Source organism: Erythrolamprus reginae, chromosome 2 (genome assembly GCF_031021105.1).
Source record: "Erythrolamprus reginae isolate rEryReg1 chromosome 2, rEryReg1.hap1, whole genome shotgun sequence".
NCBI classification, from domain to species: Eukaryota; Metazoa; Chordata; class Lepidosauria; order Squamata; family Dipsadidae; genus Erythrolamprus; species Erythrolamprus reginae.
Window position 1 is genome coordinate 21,239,576 of NC_091951.1, and position 18,423 is coordinate 21,257,998.

At 42.0% G+C, this 18,423-nt stretch overlaps 1 protein-coding gene across 1 annotated transcript in view; it reads left to right on the top strand.

Annotated features, from left to right (window-relative positions):
- Nucleotides 1-15,782, top strand: part of LOC139159236 (uncharacterized) — a 32,350-nt gene extending 16,568 nt beyond the window's left edge. Inside the window, exons 8-13 of the mRNA XM_070736583.1 lie at nt 1,794-1,876; nt 5,547-5,832; nt 6,990-7,412; nt 12,121-12,333; nt 13,274-13,400; nt 14,872-15,782. Coding sequence (XP_070592684.1) covers nt 1,794-1,876; nt 5,547-5,832; nt 6,990-7,412; nt 12,121-12,333; nt 13,274-13,400; nt 14,872-15,782 — 2,043 coding nt within the window. The remainder of the gene's footprint in view (nt 1-1,793; nt 1,877-5,546; nt 5,833-6,989; nt 7,413-12,120; nt 12,334-13,273; nt 13,401-14,871) is intronic.
- Nucleotides 15,783-18,423: the final 2,641 nt, after the last annotated feature.

The following is an 18,423-nucleotide window of genomic DNA, read 5'->3' on the forward strand; positions in this document are numbered from 1 at the left end:
AACTCATTACTGGACTCCATAGTGTCATCCCCAAACCCCGAACACTTTACCCTTAGATTATCTGCGGTTGACCTATCCAGATTCCTAAGAGGTCAGTAAGGGGCGAGTACAAGTGCACTAGAGTGCCTTCCGTCCCCTGTGATATTGCTCTCCTATATCTCTTCTTCTATTCTTTCATTGATATGTTCTATTACTATACCTTCTTTTCTATTATTTCTTAGATATATTTTACTATGAGTATCTCCTCTATAACCTTCATCATGTATTTTACTATGTGTATATAGATATATACCCACTAAAACCCTCATTGTGTATTGGACAAAATAAGTAAGTAAGTAAGTAAGTAAGTAAGTAAGTAAGTAAGTAAGTAAGTAAGTAAGTAAATAAAGCAATTTGCACTGAAATATGTTGAAATAAAATGCATGAGCCACGTCCACAGTGTGGTAGTAAAAATTTTGGTAGCCCTTCACTGGTCCAATAATATCATTATAGGGCCCCCCTATGTACAACATTGCAAAAGAATTAACAAAAAAGCTTGACCACCTCACAAGAGGACACAAACACTCCATAAATTCTCTACTGTAACAAACAAAAGTAAGAAGAAAGTGAAGCTTTGACTATGAAATCTTACAGAATTCAGAAGTGTTGTGTATGAGTGACTCTCGTAAATCTAAATAAATTTATTTATTTATTTATTGGATTTGTATGCAGCCCCTCTTGTATGCCGCCAGTTGCAGATTGGTTAAGACGTGACCGGCAAATTCAAAGTGCTGTCAAACAAGCAAGAGCTTTAAAGCAAGGGCTCCAGCAAGCCTGCCTTTAAAAAGAGCCTTGCACCTTGCATATTGTACTTTATTTTATTTTATCTATTTATTCATTTGTCCAATACACAAATACATAGGAAGAAAAATAGACATGTAGTAATATATATAAGGGTAAAGTGAACTTAAGAAAATATATATGATAAGTGAGAGAAAGGAAAGACAATTGGACAGGGGACGAAAGGCACACCAGTGCACTAATGTACGCCCCTTACTGGTCTCTTAGGAACCTGGAGAGGTCAATCGTGGAGAGTCTAAGGGAGAAATGTTGGGGGTTAGGGGTTGACACAATTGAGTCCGGTAATGAGTTCCACACTTTGATAACTCGATTGTTGAAATCATATTTTTTACAGTCAAGTTTGGAGCAGTTCGTATTAAGTTTGAATCTGTTGCGTGCTCTTGTGTTGTTGTGGTTGAAGCTGAAGTAGTCATTGACCGGTAGGATGTTGCAGCATATGATCTTGTGGGCAATACTCAAATCGTGTTTTAGGCGCCGTAGTTCTAGGCTTTCTAAGCCCAGGATTGTATTGCAAATAGTTAGCGCATCTTCATTGATTGTTCCAGCCAGTTGTTCAATAAAAGATACTTGTGCTACAATGGCTCTGACTATTCTTTGAATTTAACATTAAGTTTTAATGGGCTTTAAGACAATAGTCTTAAACAAACAGGCTCTATTTGTAACATTAGGCCAAGTTCAATGGTACTGATTGCTCCCTTGGCATTAGATGAGAGGCAGCTCTAGAACAGAATATTCTTTATTGTCCAAAAGTGATTGGACATATAAGGAATTTGTCTCTGGTGCATAAGCTCTCAGTGTAGATACAAGCAACAAGTGATAAATGATGACCCTAATCATAAGATACAATCAGGGGTGGGTTACTGCCTGGATGGGAGGGGAACGCAGTGGGGTAGTGAAAATGGAGCTGAACAATAACCCTGAACAGCCACCATGTTTTTCCCTTTGGTGTTCAGGTAGGTGGGCACAAAGATCACCCAGACACTGCAAAAGACCAGCATGCTAAAGGTTATCAGCTTGGCTTCATTGAAGACCCCAGGCAATGCACTGCCCCATGCACATGCATGTATGAGGCCCACCTCCCCAACTTCTGGTGGGGTCGGTAGGCCCATTTTTCAACCTCTCTGGTTGCCTCTCTGGTTGTCTGGAGCCTGGGAAGGGCGAAAAGGGCCTCCCCACCCCCGGAGGCCCTCTGGAGGCTAAAAATGCCCTCCCATAGCCTCCACGCAAGTCAGAAATCAGCTGGCTGATGCATACATACATCTTGGAGATAAACTAGGGCAATGGCTCATATGCCAGCAGATATGGCTCCATGTGCCACCTGTGGCATGCAATGTTCCCTCTAATTTTTTTTCGGTGTGGGCAGAAAAGTATAGTGTCTGAGCGACAATAAGAAAAAAATTCCCTTCTTTTTTATTTAAAAATAATAATAAAAAACCAAAACCAAAATCTATTACTATTATTATTTTCTCTTTTTCCATCCCTGTCTCCTCCCCCCTTGTGTTTGTGTGTGTGTGTGTGAACTCTTGAACCATTTCCAATAACAGGTGAGCTATTGGAAATGGTTCAAGAGTTCACACACACACACACACACACAAACGGCTGGGGTTTTTTCTGTCTGTTATTATTTGGGTGCTTTTTACCATGTGCTTTAAATCAAGAGTCATTTCTCTCTCTTTCTCTCTCCCCCTCTTGCTCTCTCTCTCTCTCTTTCTCTCTCTCTCTCTTTCTCTCTCTCTATTGCTTTCTTTCTCTCTCACTCTTTTTCTTTCTATCTCTCTTGCTTTCTTTCTCTTCTCTCTCTTGCTAGCTCTCTCTCCCCCTTTCATCTCTCTCTTTCTCTCTTGTTTTCTTTCTCTCTCTTTATTGCTTTCTTTCTCTTCTCTCTCTTGCTATCTCTCTCTCCCCCCCTTTCTCTCTCTCTCTTAGCAGCGGCATTGGGCAGTAGCCGTAGGGTGGCGGCAAGGTGATCCGCTGTGAGGCGGAGCTCCGGAACTGAGGCACTGTCGGCGAGGGGGCTGCGAGAGCACTTTCTCCCAGCCCCCTTGCCATTGGTGCCTCAGTTCCGGAGCTCTGCCTCACAGCTGATCACCCTGCCCTTCAGGAACAGCTGCCCTGCCTCTACTGCAGCCCCCTTGCTGGAAGTCTGGGATGAAAGCGCTCCCAGCGAAGGGGCTGCAAGAGGGGCGGGGCGGGCATTCACGAAGCCCGCGGAGAACACCCTCTCTCGCAGCCCCCTGGCTGGCAGCACTTTTGTCCCGCAGCCACCACCGCCGTGGGAGAAGTCGCGCCCCAAGGCAGGAGGCGGTGGAGGAGGAGAGGGGGCAGATCGGGTGGGCGGGGGGCAGGGCTGAGAAGCCAGGGGCGCCTTTGGCCAGAGGCACCGTGGGGATGCAGGGGCGGCCGCGGCTCCCTTTCCTCCTACTGCCACACCTCCCCGCCCCTGCCCCCCCCACAGGCTGGCAGGGGGATGGGGAGCGTGCGCCCATGGAAAAGGGCACGCACAGGGTATTTTGGGGCATGCATGCACGCAGCTTACAGGGAACGGTGGTGGCATGTGTACCCTAGGTTCACCATCACAGGTTTATAGAGATTCTCAGTCATCCAGGACATGGTTATCCCCAAATTTCCAGAGGTGATGGGAAATGAACTTTCACTTCAGACATAAGAATTGTAAAATCAGCTTCAATTTAGAATTGCAGATCTAATAGAAAAGAAAAATCACACACACAAGAAATCTTACTGTTAACGTTAGGGAGGATTCAAGGATATTTGCATTAGGAGACAAGCAGGACTAAAGTTGTATCATCAATGGAGAGTTTAATCAAACTCCATAACTCCAGGTGACGTTCCCCAGCAGTCTCTGGACACAAGGGACCATGATAAAGAGCAGAAGAAGTCAATTACCTGGGTGTTGATTGAACTATTTTCCTCCAGCATTCTGGACATGTCCTGACATGATGAATCACAACCTCCACAGGAGGGTATTGTGATTTTTCACTTACATGCTCTTCTCTTGCTGACTTTCTGCACTTGGAGTCGTGGAGGAACTTCAGGATTCCCCAGAGGAGAAATTATTTCTCGCTGTAATTATCACCATCTGGATCTTTGAGATATCTCCTGCTATAGTGACTGCCTTTGATGTGAACATCAGACTGAAGAAACAAGAAAGCAATCTAATATCAGGAAAGGATAAATGCCACAGTTCAGACTTTGTGTGACACAAGTTTCATGGACAGCCAGAGACTGTGTTCTTGAATGTACTTTTCTCTCCTTTCCAATCAACTCTGTCTGAATTAGGAAAATGAGGGTTGTTTGAATTCATAGAATTCTTCTTGTTTAGACACAGGAAGGGGATTGACTCAGTGCTATAAATTATGAATCTTCTGCTTTTAATGTTGCTGCTTTTAATGTTGTATGCATTCTCTGAGAAGCTTAGCATGAAATGCCCACTGAATTTTAATATCCGGGATGGGAAAAAACCATGGAACTTTTACCGACCAGGAGACCATTTCCTTGGTATAGTCACCACTGAAACCACATCCTCACCTAGACCATTGCCTTTCAACACAGCTCCTTCTAGTCAGTCTCGCTCGTAAGTTATTCACTGTGATGGACTTGCATGTTCTCCAATTGTGGTCCTAATATTCATTATTTTACTTAACGTATTTTTCGGACCATAAGATGCACCAGTGTATAAGACACAAAAATGATTTCAAAGAGATAAGAAAAACGTTTTTGCCCTCCATCACCTCTGCATACTCTGGTTTTTGCAAAAATTAACACACACACCCCCTTCGCATATTTTTTTTTTCCAAAATGGGGTCTGCAGATGAGAATCCTACAGAGAGCTCTTGGAGGCTTGGAAAGGCAAAAATCCCTCTGTTTTTACAAAGAGTCCCAATTTTTTGCCATTTCTTTCACAAAATAGCGGTGTTTTCACCTTCCCCCAGCCTCCACGATCTCTCTGCAGGCTTCCCAGACATCTGCTCCCCCCATTTTTGCTAAACACGAGCTCATTTTTCGCAAAAATGGGATGTGGGGCAGGGCTTTGGGAGGTAAAAAATGGCTGCATTCTGTTTATAACATACACCAACATTTCCACCCTCTTTTGGGAGGGGGAAGGTGTGTCTTATACCCCAAAAAATATGGTACTCCTCTTCATCTTTACAGGAATAGAGGATGACTTCATGGACACTTACTCTTCATTTTATGGTAGCTCTACTTTAATAGCCAAATGATTTTGAATAAAGATTACTGGGTAGATGAATATTAGGACTGATACAAATAAGAATGTATTTCTGATTTTTACCTGTGGTGGAAGACTCTCTCCATCCCATCTTCTCAATGCTGATAAAAATTACTTGCTGATGGGTGGCTATCATTTGCCTTTAGCTTTGAATCTATATTGGTTTATGACATAGTAGGCTTGTGGAAACACTGGAGTAAACTGAAAAAAATATTTCTCCGCCCCCCCCCCACCCATGATTGAATAATATTGAATACAGGTTACTGGGCAAATAAAAATTAGATCTGGTGGAAATAAATGTGTATTTGTGATTGGCTATCATTTGCCTTTAGCTTTGGATCTATATTGGCTTAAGACATATTTGGTTTGTGCAGATAAGAGGAGTAAACTAAAGAAATAATTTTATTTTTTCTCTTGATGATGATGATGATGTTAATAACACGAACTCATTTTTTTACAGCCGTACAAATTATTTTAAACAGCTAATCTTGATTTTTGCCGTTCAAACGGTGAATAAGAATCCCCAGTTTCTGCCCAATCTCACACTTGGCTACAACATCCATGACAACTATGCCAACACCCTTGGCACTTCAGAAGCCTTGCTGGACATACTCTCTACTGGACAAGCCAATGTCCCCAACTACAGCTGTGGAAGGAAGGAAAACCTTTTGGCTCTTGTTGATGCAGCTAAGAGGGAAACCTCCATTCAGATGTCAACATTAGTAGGCATCTCCAAAATCCCACAGGTTGTGTGTGTATTTCTCCATCTGGTAAAATAAATGGGGAAGTTGTGGGTGAGCAATATTTTGTCTATGGAGTTCCACAACTGCTTTCCATCCAGCCTTTATAGGTGTCATAGCCATGGATTGAGATACACTATGGGGAGTGGGGGAAGCATTCATATCCTCTTATGACACCATCCCCAATGCTTTGGTGGCTTCTGCTATATAGTTGTGACAGTGAGGAATATTTTTTTTTAAAACATAGCAGCTACTGGCCAATTCGTCTAATAGATACTGTAGCTAAAATATGTTTTAGGTTCTTCTTGAATAGAATGGAGACTGGATTATTTGGAAAGGGCATTCCTTGCAGAAGATCAAGCAAGCTTTAGAGTCAATCCACTGTTCACAATTGCCTTGTCTTGAACCACCCAATTACAAAACATGTCAATCTGGGGAAACACTGATTTGCTGCCTTTATAAATCTCACTCCAGCATCCGACATACTAAACAGAGAAATATTATTGAGGATTGTCCTTAAAATAGAACTACAAAGGTTGCCCTTGTCCCAAGTTTGATGATGATGATGATGCTGATAATAATAATAATAATAATTTATTAGATTTGTATGCCGCCCCTCTCTGAAGACTCGGGGCGGATCCAAGCTCATGCATGACAATTTGGTTTGGACCCATGAGAAGTAAGGTTAATATTTTTCAAGGCATTCCTCAACCACTGCTATTCAGTCTAGACATTAATGACCATTACTTGCCAGGATGAATTAAGGATTCTGGAATACACATGCCTAAGGCACTAAATACATATGGTAGTACCTTATTATACTCTGAGAATATGATATAAAGCTGGATATTGTAGTTTGTTAAGAATATTTAACTTCTATTCTCTAATAACTGTTCTGTGTTCAATCAAGAGGTCTTCTGGCTGTTTGATTTGATTCATGGATATGTTCTGCAAGTGTTGTATCACATGATTCTTGACAAATGTATCTTTTTCTTTTATGTACGTTGAGAGCATATGCACCAAGACAAATTCCTTGTGTGTCCAATCACACTTGGCCAATAAAATTATATTCTATTCTGTTCTAAAAATATATATATATATATTAATATACTTAGATATTTTCAACTTCCATCCATTCATAGCCTTCTTCATTGATTTTGCAGATCAGTGATGCAATTGTTTCAGAGACTCTGAGTGATAAAAGTCAATTTCCTTTTTTCTACCGGATTCTCCCCAAAAAAGGAATCACATACCCAGCAATTGTCCGACTGCTCCTTCATTTCCGATGGACCTTGATTGGTCTCTTTGCTTCAGACACAGAGGAGGGAGAGAATTTCATGAGGATTTTTATTCCTATGCTTGTCCACAATGGAATTTGTGTGGTTATAGCACAACGATTCTCAGCGACTGGACATACAACACCCTTCAGGGATGCCATTTCTAAATGGAGACAAGCCAATGTCTTTGTGAATTACATAGAGCATGTTAACATTTGGGACAGAATTCATAATTTGCACTTAACATTTGAAGGTGTTCCAGGGCCTATTGAAGGGAAAGTCTGGATAGTGGAAAGCATTGATTATTTGGTATTGGGGCGGCATAGCCTTTACAAATATGTCCATAGCATTTGGAGCTTTGCTTTTCAGGAAAAGAAAAGGCCAAAAAATGATCCCTTTGGAACCCAACTCTTTGTGCAATTGGAAAATAGATATTTTCACTGTTCTTTTTTAAAGCACGTTTTTTCTGTCAAAGGTCAAAAAAGATGCACCCAGAGAGAACCACTGAGGCCCGTAGAGGAAAGGAGAAAGATATGGATCTCTTTTCACCTCCATCTGCACGATGTTATTAGGACAATGGACAATGCCTTGAAAGCTGCCTATTCATCCAGATCTGGGAAGAGAAGCAAGAAGAGTGAAAAGACATCAGAGGCTCCGAAGCTGCAACCATGGCAGGTATGGACTCCCTACCAAGATCCATGAAACTCCAAGGGAGAAAGAGAGGAACCGTCTCACCCTGCTTATGCTACCAAAGGCTAACAGCTTGGCCAATCTAATCACTCATAGAATAATATTGTGGAGATAAGGGGACAAGATGTTTTGGCTGAGCCAAGCAAGACCAAATAGTTTTGGCTGCATGGATCTTCAATATCCAGTTAATTTCATATCTTTAGTTCTGTATGGGGTTGCACTAACTTTGAGAGACCTGGTCCACATCCTTTCCTAAATCAGTGTTTTTCAACCGGTGTGCCGCGAGACATGGTCAGGTGTGCCGCGAAGCTCAGCTTCCGAGACCGGAAGCTGAGCTTTATTCTTCGCACCCAGCTGGAGCTTCTCTGGTGGGGGCGGCAACAAATGTCCTTTGGGGGCCGGCGGGAGGGCACTGGCAGCGGGAACAGGAGGCTGCCAGCTGCAGCAGCCCCAGGCAGTTGCCGGGGGATGGCGGCGGCAAGCAAGAGCTCCAGGGCAGAGCCACCGGCAGCACCCCGTGTCCAGCTGGAGCTTTCCTGGTGAGGGTGGCAACAATTGTCCTTTGGGGCCTGGCAGGAGGGCAATGGCAGCGGGAATGGGAAGCTGCCAGCTGCAGAGGCCCCAGGCAGTCGCCGGGGAATGGCGGCGGTGAGAGGGAGCTCCAAGGTGGAGGCACCGACGGTGGTGGTTGGACATGCTGCTGGACGCCGTACAGCCCCACGCCCATGCCCAGCACAGCACCAGCATATACGGCGTCCAGCAGCATCTCCAGCTGCCGCCATCAGGGCTCCCGCTCGCAGTCAACCACTCTGCCGCCACCCCTGGCTACTGCCCAATGCCGCTGTTGTTGGGGTGGTATAACGAGAGAGAAAGAGAGAGAGAGAGAGAAAGAGAGAGAGATAGCAAGAGAGACAGAGAGAGATAGAGAGATAGAGAGAGATAGCAAGAGAGAGAGAGGGAGAGAAAGATAGCAAGAGAGAAAGAGACAGAGAGAAAGAGAGAGAAAGAAAGAGAGATAGCAAGAGAGAGAGAGAGAGAGAGAGAAAGAAAGAGATAGCAAGAGAGAGAGAGAAATAGAGAGAGATAGCAAGAGAGAGAAAGAGAGATAGCAAGAGAGACAGAGCGAGAGAGATAGCAAGAGAGAGAGAGAGAGAGAAAGCAAGAGAGAGAGAAAGAGAGGGGGGAAGAAGGGAGAGAGAAAGACATAGAGGGAGGGAAGGAGGGAGAGAGAAAGAAAGAGATAGCAAGAGAGAGAAAGAAAGAGAGAGAAAGATAGCAAGAGAGAAAGAGAGATAGCAAGAGAGAGAGAGAGATAGCAAGAGAGACAGAGAGAGAGATAGCAAGAGAGACAGAGAAATAGCAAGAGCGAAAGAGAGAGAGAGAAAGAGAGAGATAGCAAGAGAGACAGAGAAAGAGAGAGAGAAAGAAAGCAAGAGAGGGGGAAGGAGGGAGAGAGAAAGACATAATGGGAGAGAAGGAGGGAGAGAGAAAGAGAGGAAGGAAGGAAGAGAGAAAGAAAGAGGGATGGAGAGAGAGAGAAAGGAAGGAAGGAAGAGAGAGAAAGAGGGAGGGAGAGAGAAATAGAGCAAAAGGGAGGAAGACAGGTTTTTTGTCCAAACTTTTTTTTAGCCCCCCCCCCCCCCCCCCCCGCTCAATGTTCCCCAGGATTTTGAAAATATGAAAAATGTGCCGTGGCTTATTTGCACATGTGTCTAAGGGAAAACATTAAGGGAAACATAAATATTTTTCTACAAACTCTTTATTCCTGAAATGACATCAAAATACAGTGGTACCTCATCTTACGAACGCCTCTTCTAACGAACTTTTCAAGATACGAACCCGGTGTTTAAGATTTTTTTGCCTCTTCTTCCGAACTATTTTCACCTTACGAACCCAAGCAGCTGCTGCTGGGATGAAGAGGTTTCTTTTTTTCAACTTTTTTGAAGAAAGAAAAGGGAGGGGTGGCTTGGAGTAGGAATTTTTTTGCCGAGAACAAGGTGGTTGCAAAGGAATTGAAAGGGTGTCTTTTTAAGAAAGAAAGGGGAGGAGGGAGGGGCAGCTTGCGGGAGGAAGAATTTTGCCGAGAACAAGGTGGTTGCAAAGGAATTGAAAGGGTGTCTTTTTAAGAAAGGGGAGGAGGGAGGGGCAGCTTGCGGGAGGAAGAATTTTGCCGAGAACAAGGTGGTTGCAAAGGAATTGAAAGGGTGTCTTTTTAAGAAAGGGGAGGAGGGAGGGGCAGCTTGCAGGAGGAAGAATTTTGCCGAGAACAAGGTGGTTGCAAAGGAATTGAAAGGGTGTCTTTTGAAGAAAGGGGAGGAGGGAGGGGCAGCTTGCGGGAGGAAGAATTTTGCCGAGAACAAGGTGGTTGCAAAGGAATTGAAAGGGTGTCTTTTTAAGAAAGGGGAGGAGGGAGGGGCAGCTTGCGGGAGGAAGAATTTTGCCGAGAACAAGGTGGTTGCAAAGGAATTGAAAGGGTGTCTTTTTAAGAAAGAAAGGGGAGGAGAGAGGGGCAGCTTGCAGGAGGAAGAATTTTGCCGAGAACAAGGTGGTTGCAAAGGAATTGAAAGGGTGTCTTTTGAAGAAAGAAAGGGGAGGGGTGCCCCCCTTGCCTTTCTTCCTTCCCACTCACCCTTTAGCCTAGCCTTGCTTCTTCCACCCGCCCACTTTAGCTGCTCCTCCCTGCCCTCCGTTCGCCTCCCTTCTAAAGTTTGGGATTTTCCTGAAGGATTTGCACGCATTATTTGCTTTTACATTGATTCCTATGGGAAACATTGTTTCATCTTATGAACTTTTCACCTTATGAACCTCCTCCTGGAACCAATTAAGTTCATATCATGAGGTACCACTGTAGCTTTGTTTATGAATTGCAGAGGTGTCAAACTTGCAGCAAAAGGGCCAGGTGCATCACACAGTGGCTCATTTAGCAAAGGGGGAGAAAGTTTGACACCCCTGATGTAGTTGGTGGGAGATTTGTACAATACAATTTGCAAGTGTTTCTTAATATACCCTTACAATAATATAGAATACGCTCAGATAGCCATATTTCCCAACTGGTCGACATGGAAGATTAGCCTGTCAATTTTCTTCTTGAAAATGCCATGGTTTCTAAGGAATTTCCAAGGAATTTCTGAATTTTTTTTGTTTCTTTCTTTGCTCTATTTATTTGTGATATGTTAAAATATTTCCTTTAATAAACAAATTTGGTGAATTATATATTCTGTTCATGTATACTTTTTTCAACATATATTGACCAATTTATCTGAGTCATAGGGGAAGGTTTGGTAGGGAAGGTTTGCCTATTTGCCGATGACTCTAAAGTGTGCAATAGGGTTGATATTCCTGGAGGCGTCTGTAATATGGTAAATGATTTAGCTTTACTAGATAAATGGTCAAAGCAATGGAAACTGCAGTTTAATGTTTCCAAATGTGAAATAATGCACTTGGGGAAAAGGAATCCTCAATCTCAGTAGTGTATTGGCAATTCTGTGTTAGCAAAGACTTCAGAAGAGAAAGATTTAGGGGTAGTGATTTTTGACAGTCTCAAAATGGGTGAACAGTGCAGTCAGGCGGTAGGGAAAGCAAGTAGGATGCTTGGCTGCATAGCTAGAGGTATAACAAGCAGGAAGAGGGAGATTATGATCCCACTATATAGAATGCTGGTGAGACCACATTTGGAATACTGTGTTCAGTTCTGGAGACCTCACCTACAAATAGATATTGACAAAATTGAACAGGTCCAAAGACAGGCTACAAGAATGGTGGAAGGTCTTAAACATAAAACGTATCAGGAAAGACTTAATGAACTCAATCTGTATACTCTGGAGGACAGAAGGAAATGGGAGGACATGATCGAAACATTTAAATATATTAAAGGGTTAAATAAGGTCCAGGAGGGAAGTGTTTTTAATAGGAAAGTGAACACAAGAACAAGGACACAATCTGAAGTTAGTTGGGGGAAAGATCAAAAGCAACATGAGAAAATATTATTTTACTGAAAGAGTAGTAGATCCTTGGAACAAACTTCCAGCAGACGTGGTAGATAAATCCACGGTAACTGAATTTAAACATGCCTGGGATAAACATATATCCATCCTAAGATAAAATACAGAAAATAGTATAAGGGCAGACTAGATGGATCATGAGGTCTTTTTCTGCCGTCAGACATCTATGTTTCTATGAGTCCTTTTCACTTTTGAAGATAGTGCTCTCCCAGCTCACTTTAGTTGCAGATTAGACAACTGTAAAAGAAAGATTCCAATGTAAAAAGCCTACCTGGGATAAGAAACCAAATTTCTGCTTTTAAAATCCTTGGAATTTTCTATTCTAGTTCCATCCATTTCTGGAGAAGAATGAGTTTTGCAATATTTCCCATAGAAAATTGTACTTGGACCAAAATGGAGATGTAGCTGCAGATCTCAACGTCATAAGCTGGGTGCTTCTTCCCAGACTGAAACCCATTGACAAGCAACTGGGGCATTTTGAAAGGAGGAGATTTATTATCAATAGAGATATTCTGTCATGGCTAAAGTTCTGCAACAAGGTAGGAGAAATATTGATGTTCCTACGATATTTCTTAACCAGGAGACTATTATAGATTAGAGCGGCTTTACAATTTTTAGTAGCTTTTCAGAATCCTTTGCAGATCCTACCAGTCATATGTTCCTTTTTTCACCACATTTATTCTATTTTAAAATTAAGAGAATAAAACTTCAATAACTTTTTAGAAAAATACCATTCCAAAATTTAACATGAATACATTATCATAATTTAAAATCACAGATACATGAAGAATTGAGGAATTAATGTCAATACAACCATGAAAGAAAACCCCACTGGTTGTCAATTAATGCTTTTAAAAAGTTAATTCCATCCTTCCAGGCTTAATTAAGTAGAAATGAAGAATCTGTCAGTGGTTTATTTATTTATTATTTATTACTTGGACTTGTATGCTGCCTCAATAATACAGTAGTACCTCTAGATACGAGTTGCTGCACATGTGAGTATTTCAAGTTACGAGCTGCGACGCGAGCAAAATTTCTGTTCGACACCCGAGCTCAAATTCGGGATACGAGCCGAGCGTCCACTAGGTGGCGCAAGAATTCCATTTTTTCCAGTTATCTCCGCGCAAAAAGCCAAATCTAAATGCATTTGTTCAAGATACGATGATCAACATACAAGGTCAGCTCTGGCACGATTTAAACTCGTATGTCGAGGTACCACTGTACAACTAGATCCCATTAATATAAATAGTTAATTTAAAACATTATAAAAAGCTAAACATTAAAAACCATTCATACAAGCATAAACTATAAGATATTCAGTGGCCAGAGCCTGGGATCTAAAGACCCCAAGCCTGGCAGCATAAATTAGTTTTCAGGTTCTTCCAGCTCTATTCTGATTAATATTCATGTTCACCACCACTTTCCAGGGATGGTGAATTCTAACAGATTTTCTTTGGCATTAATTGTTTTTCTGCTTAGTCTCTGCCTCAGTCCAAATGTGTGGAAAATTGTCGTCCTGCATTTGTCAAGCGGTCTCGAGAAGGAGAGCCAGTTTGCTGCTATGACTGCATTCCTTGTCCAGAGGGGACCATCTCCACTGAGGAAGGTGGATGACCTCTAAGAAAAGAGCAGGTTTTGTAGAAGTAGATTCATCCAGAGTTTTTTTCTTGAAAGTCAAGGCTAAAAGATACATTTTCCCATTGAGGATTTCTATCAAACGGAAACCTCAGCAAGCACTCTCTAAGTTTGTTGAACTCTGCTCTCTTAAAGTCCAAGTCAGGATTTTACTTTTTTCCCCCCCTTGTGATTAATCTCTAACCACTAAAATGTGATGGTTCAGTGGCTGACTGAGGTCAGCAGTTCACTGGTTCGAATCCTTAGTACCGCGTAATGGAGTGAGCTCCCATTATTTGTCCTGGCTTCTGCCAATCTAGGAGTATAAAAGCACATAGAAATGCAAGCAGAAAAATAGGTAGCAATTTGGTGGAAAGATGCTCCATGTGCCTTTAGCATTTAGTCGTGCTGGCCACATGACCATGGAGACATCATTAGACAGCACTGGCTCTTTGACTTGGAAATGGAGATGAGCACCACCCCTAGGGCCGGAAATAACTGGCACATAAGTGTGTAAGAACCAGGGGTAGGCTAGCTAACCTGTAGCTAACATTATGGCCAGTTTGAAGAAGCTCCAAATACCAGAGAATCACTTTGGTATACACAAATATGGGAGGACGCATACTGCTTCCTTTTTGCCACTCGGCCCCTTCAGGGGCCATTCAAGGCAGTTAATTTTTATTCTATATGTGTAACATATTTTTGCCGATAATGAAAAGGAAGGGAGACTAGTATAGATCTATTTCAAGCTATTTTGCTCTCATCAACTAGCCATGCCCTGCATGGTTTCAAATCTGGGTAAGGTTATGGCTAGCTGATGAGAGCAATTTACCTTGAAATAGATCTATCCCTTCCTTTGCATTATCAGCCAAAATATGGTGTGTGTGTGTGTGTGTGTCTGTGTGTGTGTCTGTGTGTGTGTCTGTGTGTGTCGAATTTCCCTAAAAATGTGAGTTCAGGTATAGTTATAGATGAAGAAACCATCTCCAGAACTTTTTAAAAAAATTATTATACTAAGTTTTTCTCAGCCCCTGGAGACATCATCAGAGTATAAAATTCCCATTGAGGAGATGCTTGCTTTTATTAATGTTGATCGATTTAGTCATTGCACACATAATAGGCCCACACCCTTTCCACCCTCCTGTAATTGGCTTCATTGATTTTGCCTTAGTCATGCTGACAGATGGTGATGCAATTTCTATTGCCTCTTTCCCCTTTGTGTATTGCCTCTTTCTCTCTCTGGGGGGTAAAGTAGGGCAGTCAGGCATTACTTTGAAGCATCCCTCCCCCTCATTGTAACAATCAGAGAGAGAGAGAGAGGGAAAAAAGAGAAAGAAAGAGAGGGTGGGGAATTGTTATTATCTTTGTTTTGGGAAAATGTTAAAAAGGCCTTTGGAAATGTCAAGGGTTCTTAAAATGTGAATTGAGACATTGTTGAAATATAATCATTTTGGTATTCTCAGATATGTCAAAATGCACCAAGTGTCTGGATCATCAATATCCAAATGAGGACCGAGTCCAATGTATCCCCAAAATTATAATCTTCCTGTCTTATGAAGAATATCTGGGCATCATTCTGGTCTCTTTTGCCATAATTTTGTTCCTAAGCACAGGCCTTATTTTAATCATGTTCATTAAATACCAAGAAACTCCCATTGTGAGAGCTAATAACCAGGACCTATCTTACATCCTCCTGTTCTCCCTCCTCCTTTGCTTCTTGTCTCCTCTTCTCTTCATTGGTCAACCAAGGAAAGTCTCCTGCCTCCTACGACAAACGGTGTTCAGTATCATCTTCTCAGTTGCAATTTCTTCTCTCCTGGCTAAAACAATCACAGTGGTACTCGCTTTCCTGGCCACAAAACCTGGAAACCGAGTGAGGAAATGGTTGGGGAAGAGCTTGGCCAATTCCATCATTCTTTCTTGTTCTATTGTTCAAATTATCATCTGCTCCATCTGGCTGGGAGGTTCTCCCCCATTCCCTGACTCTGACCTTCATTCCCAGCCTGGAGGGATCATCCTGCAATGCAATGAAGGGTCTGTTGTCATGTTCTACATCAGCCTTAGTTACATGGGTATCTTGGCTGCCATCTGCTTCACGGTGGCTTTCCTGGCCAGGAATCTGCCTGGAGTCTTCAATGAAGCCAAGCTGATAACCTTTAGCATGTTGGTCTTCTGCAGTGTCTGGGTGAGTTTCGTGCCCACTTACCTGAGCACCAAAGGAAAATACATGGTGGCTGTTCAGGTCTTCTCCATCTTGACTTCCAGTGCTGGTCTGCTGGGCTGCATCTTCATCCCCAAGTGTTACATCATCATTCTGAGGCCAGATCTTAATATAAAGGAGCAGCTTACAACCAAAAATAATGTACAAATGTGAGACAGAGGAATTTTTAGTCTGAACATTTATCAACAGTCCATACCTAGACAGTGACCCAACCATGTCGTCCATACATAATGGGCGAATTATTTTGTTTGATATAATTAAAGGGGGCTTGGAAGATAGTGATATTTTTTAATCCTCATGGCATTATATATATATATATATACACATGTACATACATATACGTATACATATAGAAGACTGACAGATCTACTACTCTTTCAGTAAAATAATATTTTCTCATGTTGCTTTTGATCTTTCCCCCAACTAACCTCAGATTGTGTCTCCTTGTTCTTGTGTTCACTTTCCTATTAAAAGAACTTCCCTCCTGAACCTTATTTAACCCTTTGACATATTTAAATGTTTCGATTGTGTCCCACCTTTTCCTTCTGTCCTCCAGACTATACAGATTGAGGTTATTAAGTCTTTCCTGGTAAGTTTTATGCTTAAGACCATCCACCATTTTTGTAGCCCATCTTTGGACCCGTTCAATTTTGTCAATATCTTTTTGTAGGTGAGGTCTCCAGAACTGAACACAGTATTCCAAATGTGGTCTCACCAGCGCTCTATACAGCGGGATCACAATCTCCCTCTTCCTGCTTGTTATACCTCTAGCTATGCAACCAAGCATTCTACTTGCTTTCCCTACCGCCTGACTGCACTGTTCACCCATATTGAGACTGTCAAAAATCACTACCCCTAAATCCTTCTCTTCTTAAGTTTTTGCTAACACAGAATTGCCAATACACTACTCAGATTGAGGATACCTTTTCCCCAAGTGCATTATTTTACATTTGGAAACATTAAACTGCAGTTTCCATTGCTTTGACCACTTATCTAGTAAAGCTAAATCATTTGCCGTATTACAGGCCTCCAGGAATATCAACCCTATTGCACACTTTAGAGTCATCAGCAAATAGGTAAACCTTCCCTACCAAACCTTCCCCTATGTCACTCACAAACATATTAAAAAGAATAGGATCCAGAACAGACCATTGGGGCACATCCCTTGTAACCAGGCTCTGCACAGAATCTTTGCCATTAACAACAACCCTCTGATATCTATGCTTCAGCCAGCTGCAAATCCACTGAACTATCCAGAGATTAAGTCCAATCTTCACTAATTGATCTATCAGCTCTTTATGTAGAACCGTATCAAAGGCTTTGCTGAAGTCCAGATAGGCAATATCCACAGCACCACTTTCATCTAACACCTTTGTGACATAGTCAAAGAAATAAATGAGATTATTTATTTATTTATTGTTAGAGTTGAAAGGGACCATGAAGGCCATCGAGTTCAACCCCCTACCCAAGCAGGAACCCTATAGTATACCAGTCAAGTGGCAGTTCAATCTTCTCTTAAAAATGTCCAGAGTGTTGGAGTTCACACCGTCCACTGGTAGATTGTTCCATTGGTTGATCACTCTGACCGTCAGGAAGTTCCTCCTTATCTCCATGTTGAATCTCTCCTTGGTCAGCTTCCAGCTGTTGTTCCTCATCTGGAAGCTGACCAAGGAGAGATTCAACATGGAGATAAGGAGGAACTTCCTGAAGGTCAGAGTATGACATGAATTGCTCTCAGTAAAGCCATGCTGATTTGGGTCCAATAAGTTATTGGTTTTTAGGTGCTGATTTATCCTCTTTTTGAGTAGAGTCTCCATCATTTTAACTATAACTGATGTCAAGTTAACTGGCCTGTAGTTACTAGCTTCTTCTCTACTGCCCTTCTTATGGATAGGCACAACACTGGCCATTCTCCAATCATCAGGAACGTCTCCTGTTAAAAGGAATTGGCTAAACAAATCAGTCAGGGGGGTAGCTATCACAAATCTGATTTCTTTAAGAACTCTGGGGTGGATGCCATCTGGACCCATTGCCTTATTTGTCTTTAATTGTTCACGTTCTTCTAAGACATCGGCCTCTGAGATCACTGGAGCTGTATCCCTACAGCTGGAAGCAATGCTATATCCATCCATAGTATTATATTGTAAGCTGCTTTCTGAGAAAACTGAACAGAAGTAGCTATTCAAATGGTCAGAGACCTCCTTATTCCCATCAATGTATGTATTATCTCCAGTATGTGATGCTGCCATTTTTCTTCTTCCTATCACTAATATATCTGAAGAAGGTTTTATCCCCCTTCTTTACAGATTTGGCAATTTATTCCTCTTTTGAGGCTTTAGCAGCATATATTATCTGTTTCGCCTCCTTCTGTCTCATTTTATACACCTCTCTGTCAGCTATACTTCCAGACTCTTTATACCTCCTATAGGCAGACTTTTTTTCATTGACTATAGCCCTTACATCATTGCTAAAGCATAGCGGGTTTTTCTTCATTTTACCTTTAGTTATTTGCCTTTTTTATGGCCTTTTTAATACAGTCCACTGGGCGCTCGCTCCTGCCATTTTATCCTTGCTTTTTAATTCATTATTTAAATATTCTCCCATTTCATTGAAATTTGTTTTTCTGAAATCCAATACTTTGGTTGTAGTATAGGATTGCTCACAATCAGTTTTTACATCAAACCACAAACATAGGTGGTCACTGCAACCTAGGTTTTGTCTTTATCTCCTTGGTTTAGTGAGGAACTGCAGGGAATGAAACGCCAGAAGAGACACCTAGAGCAATCATGGAAGT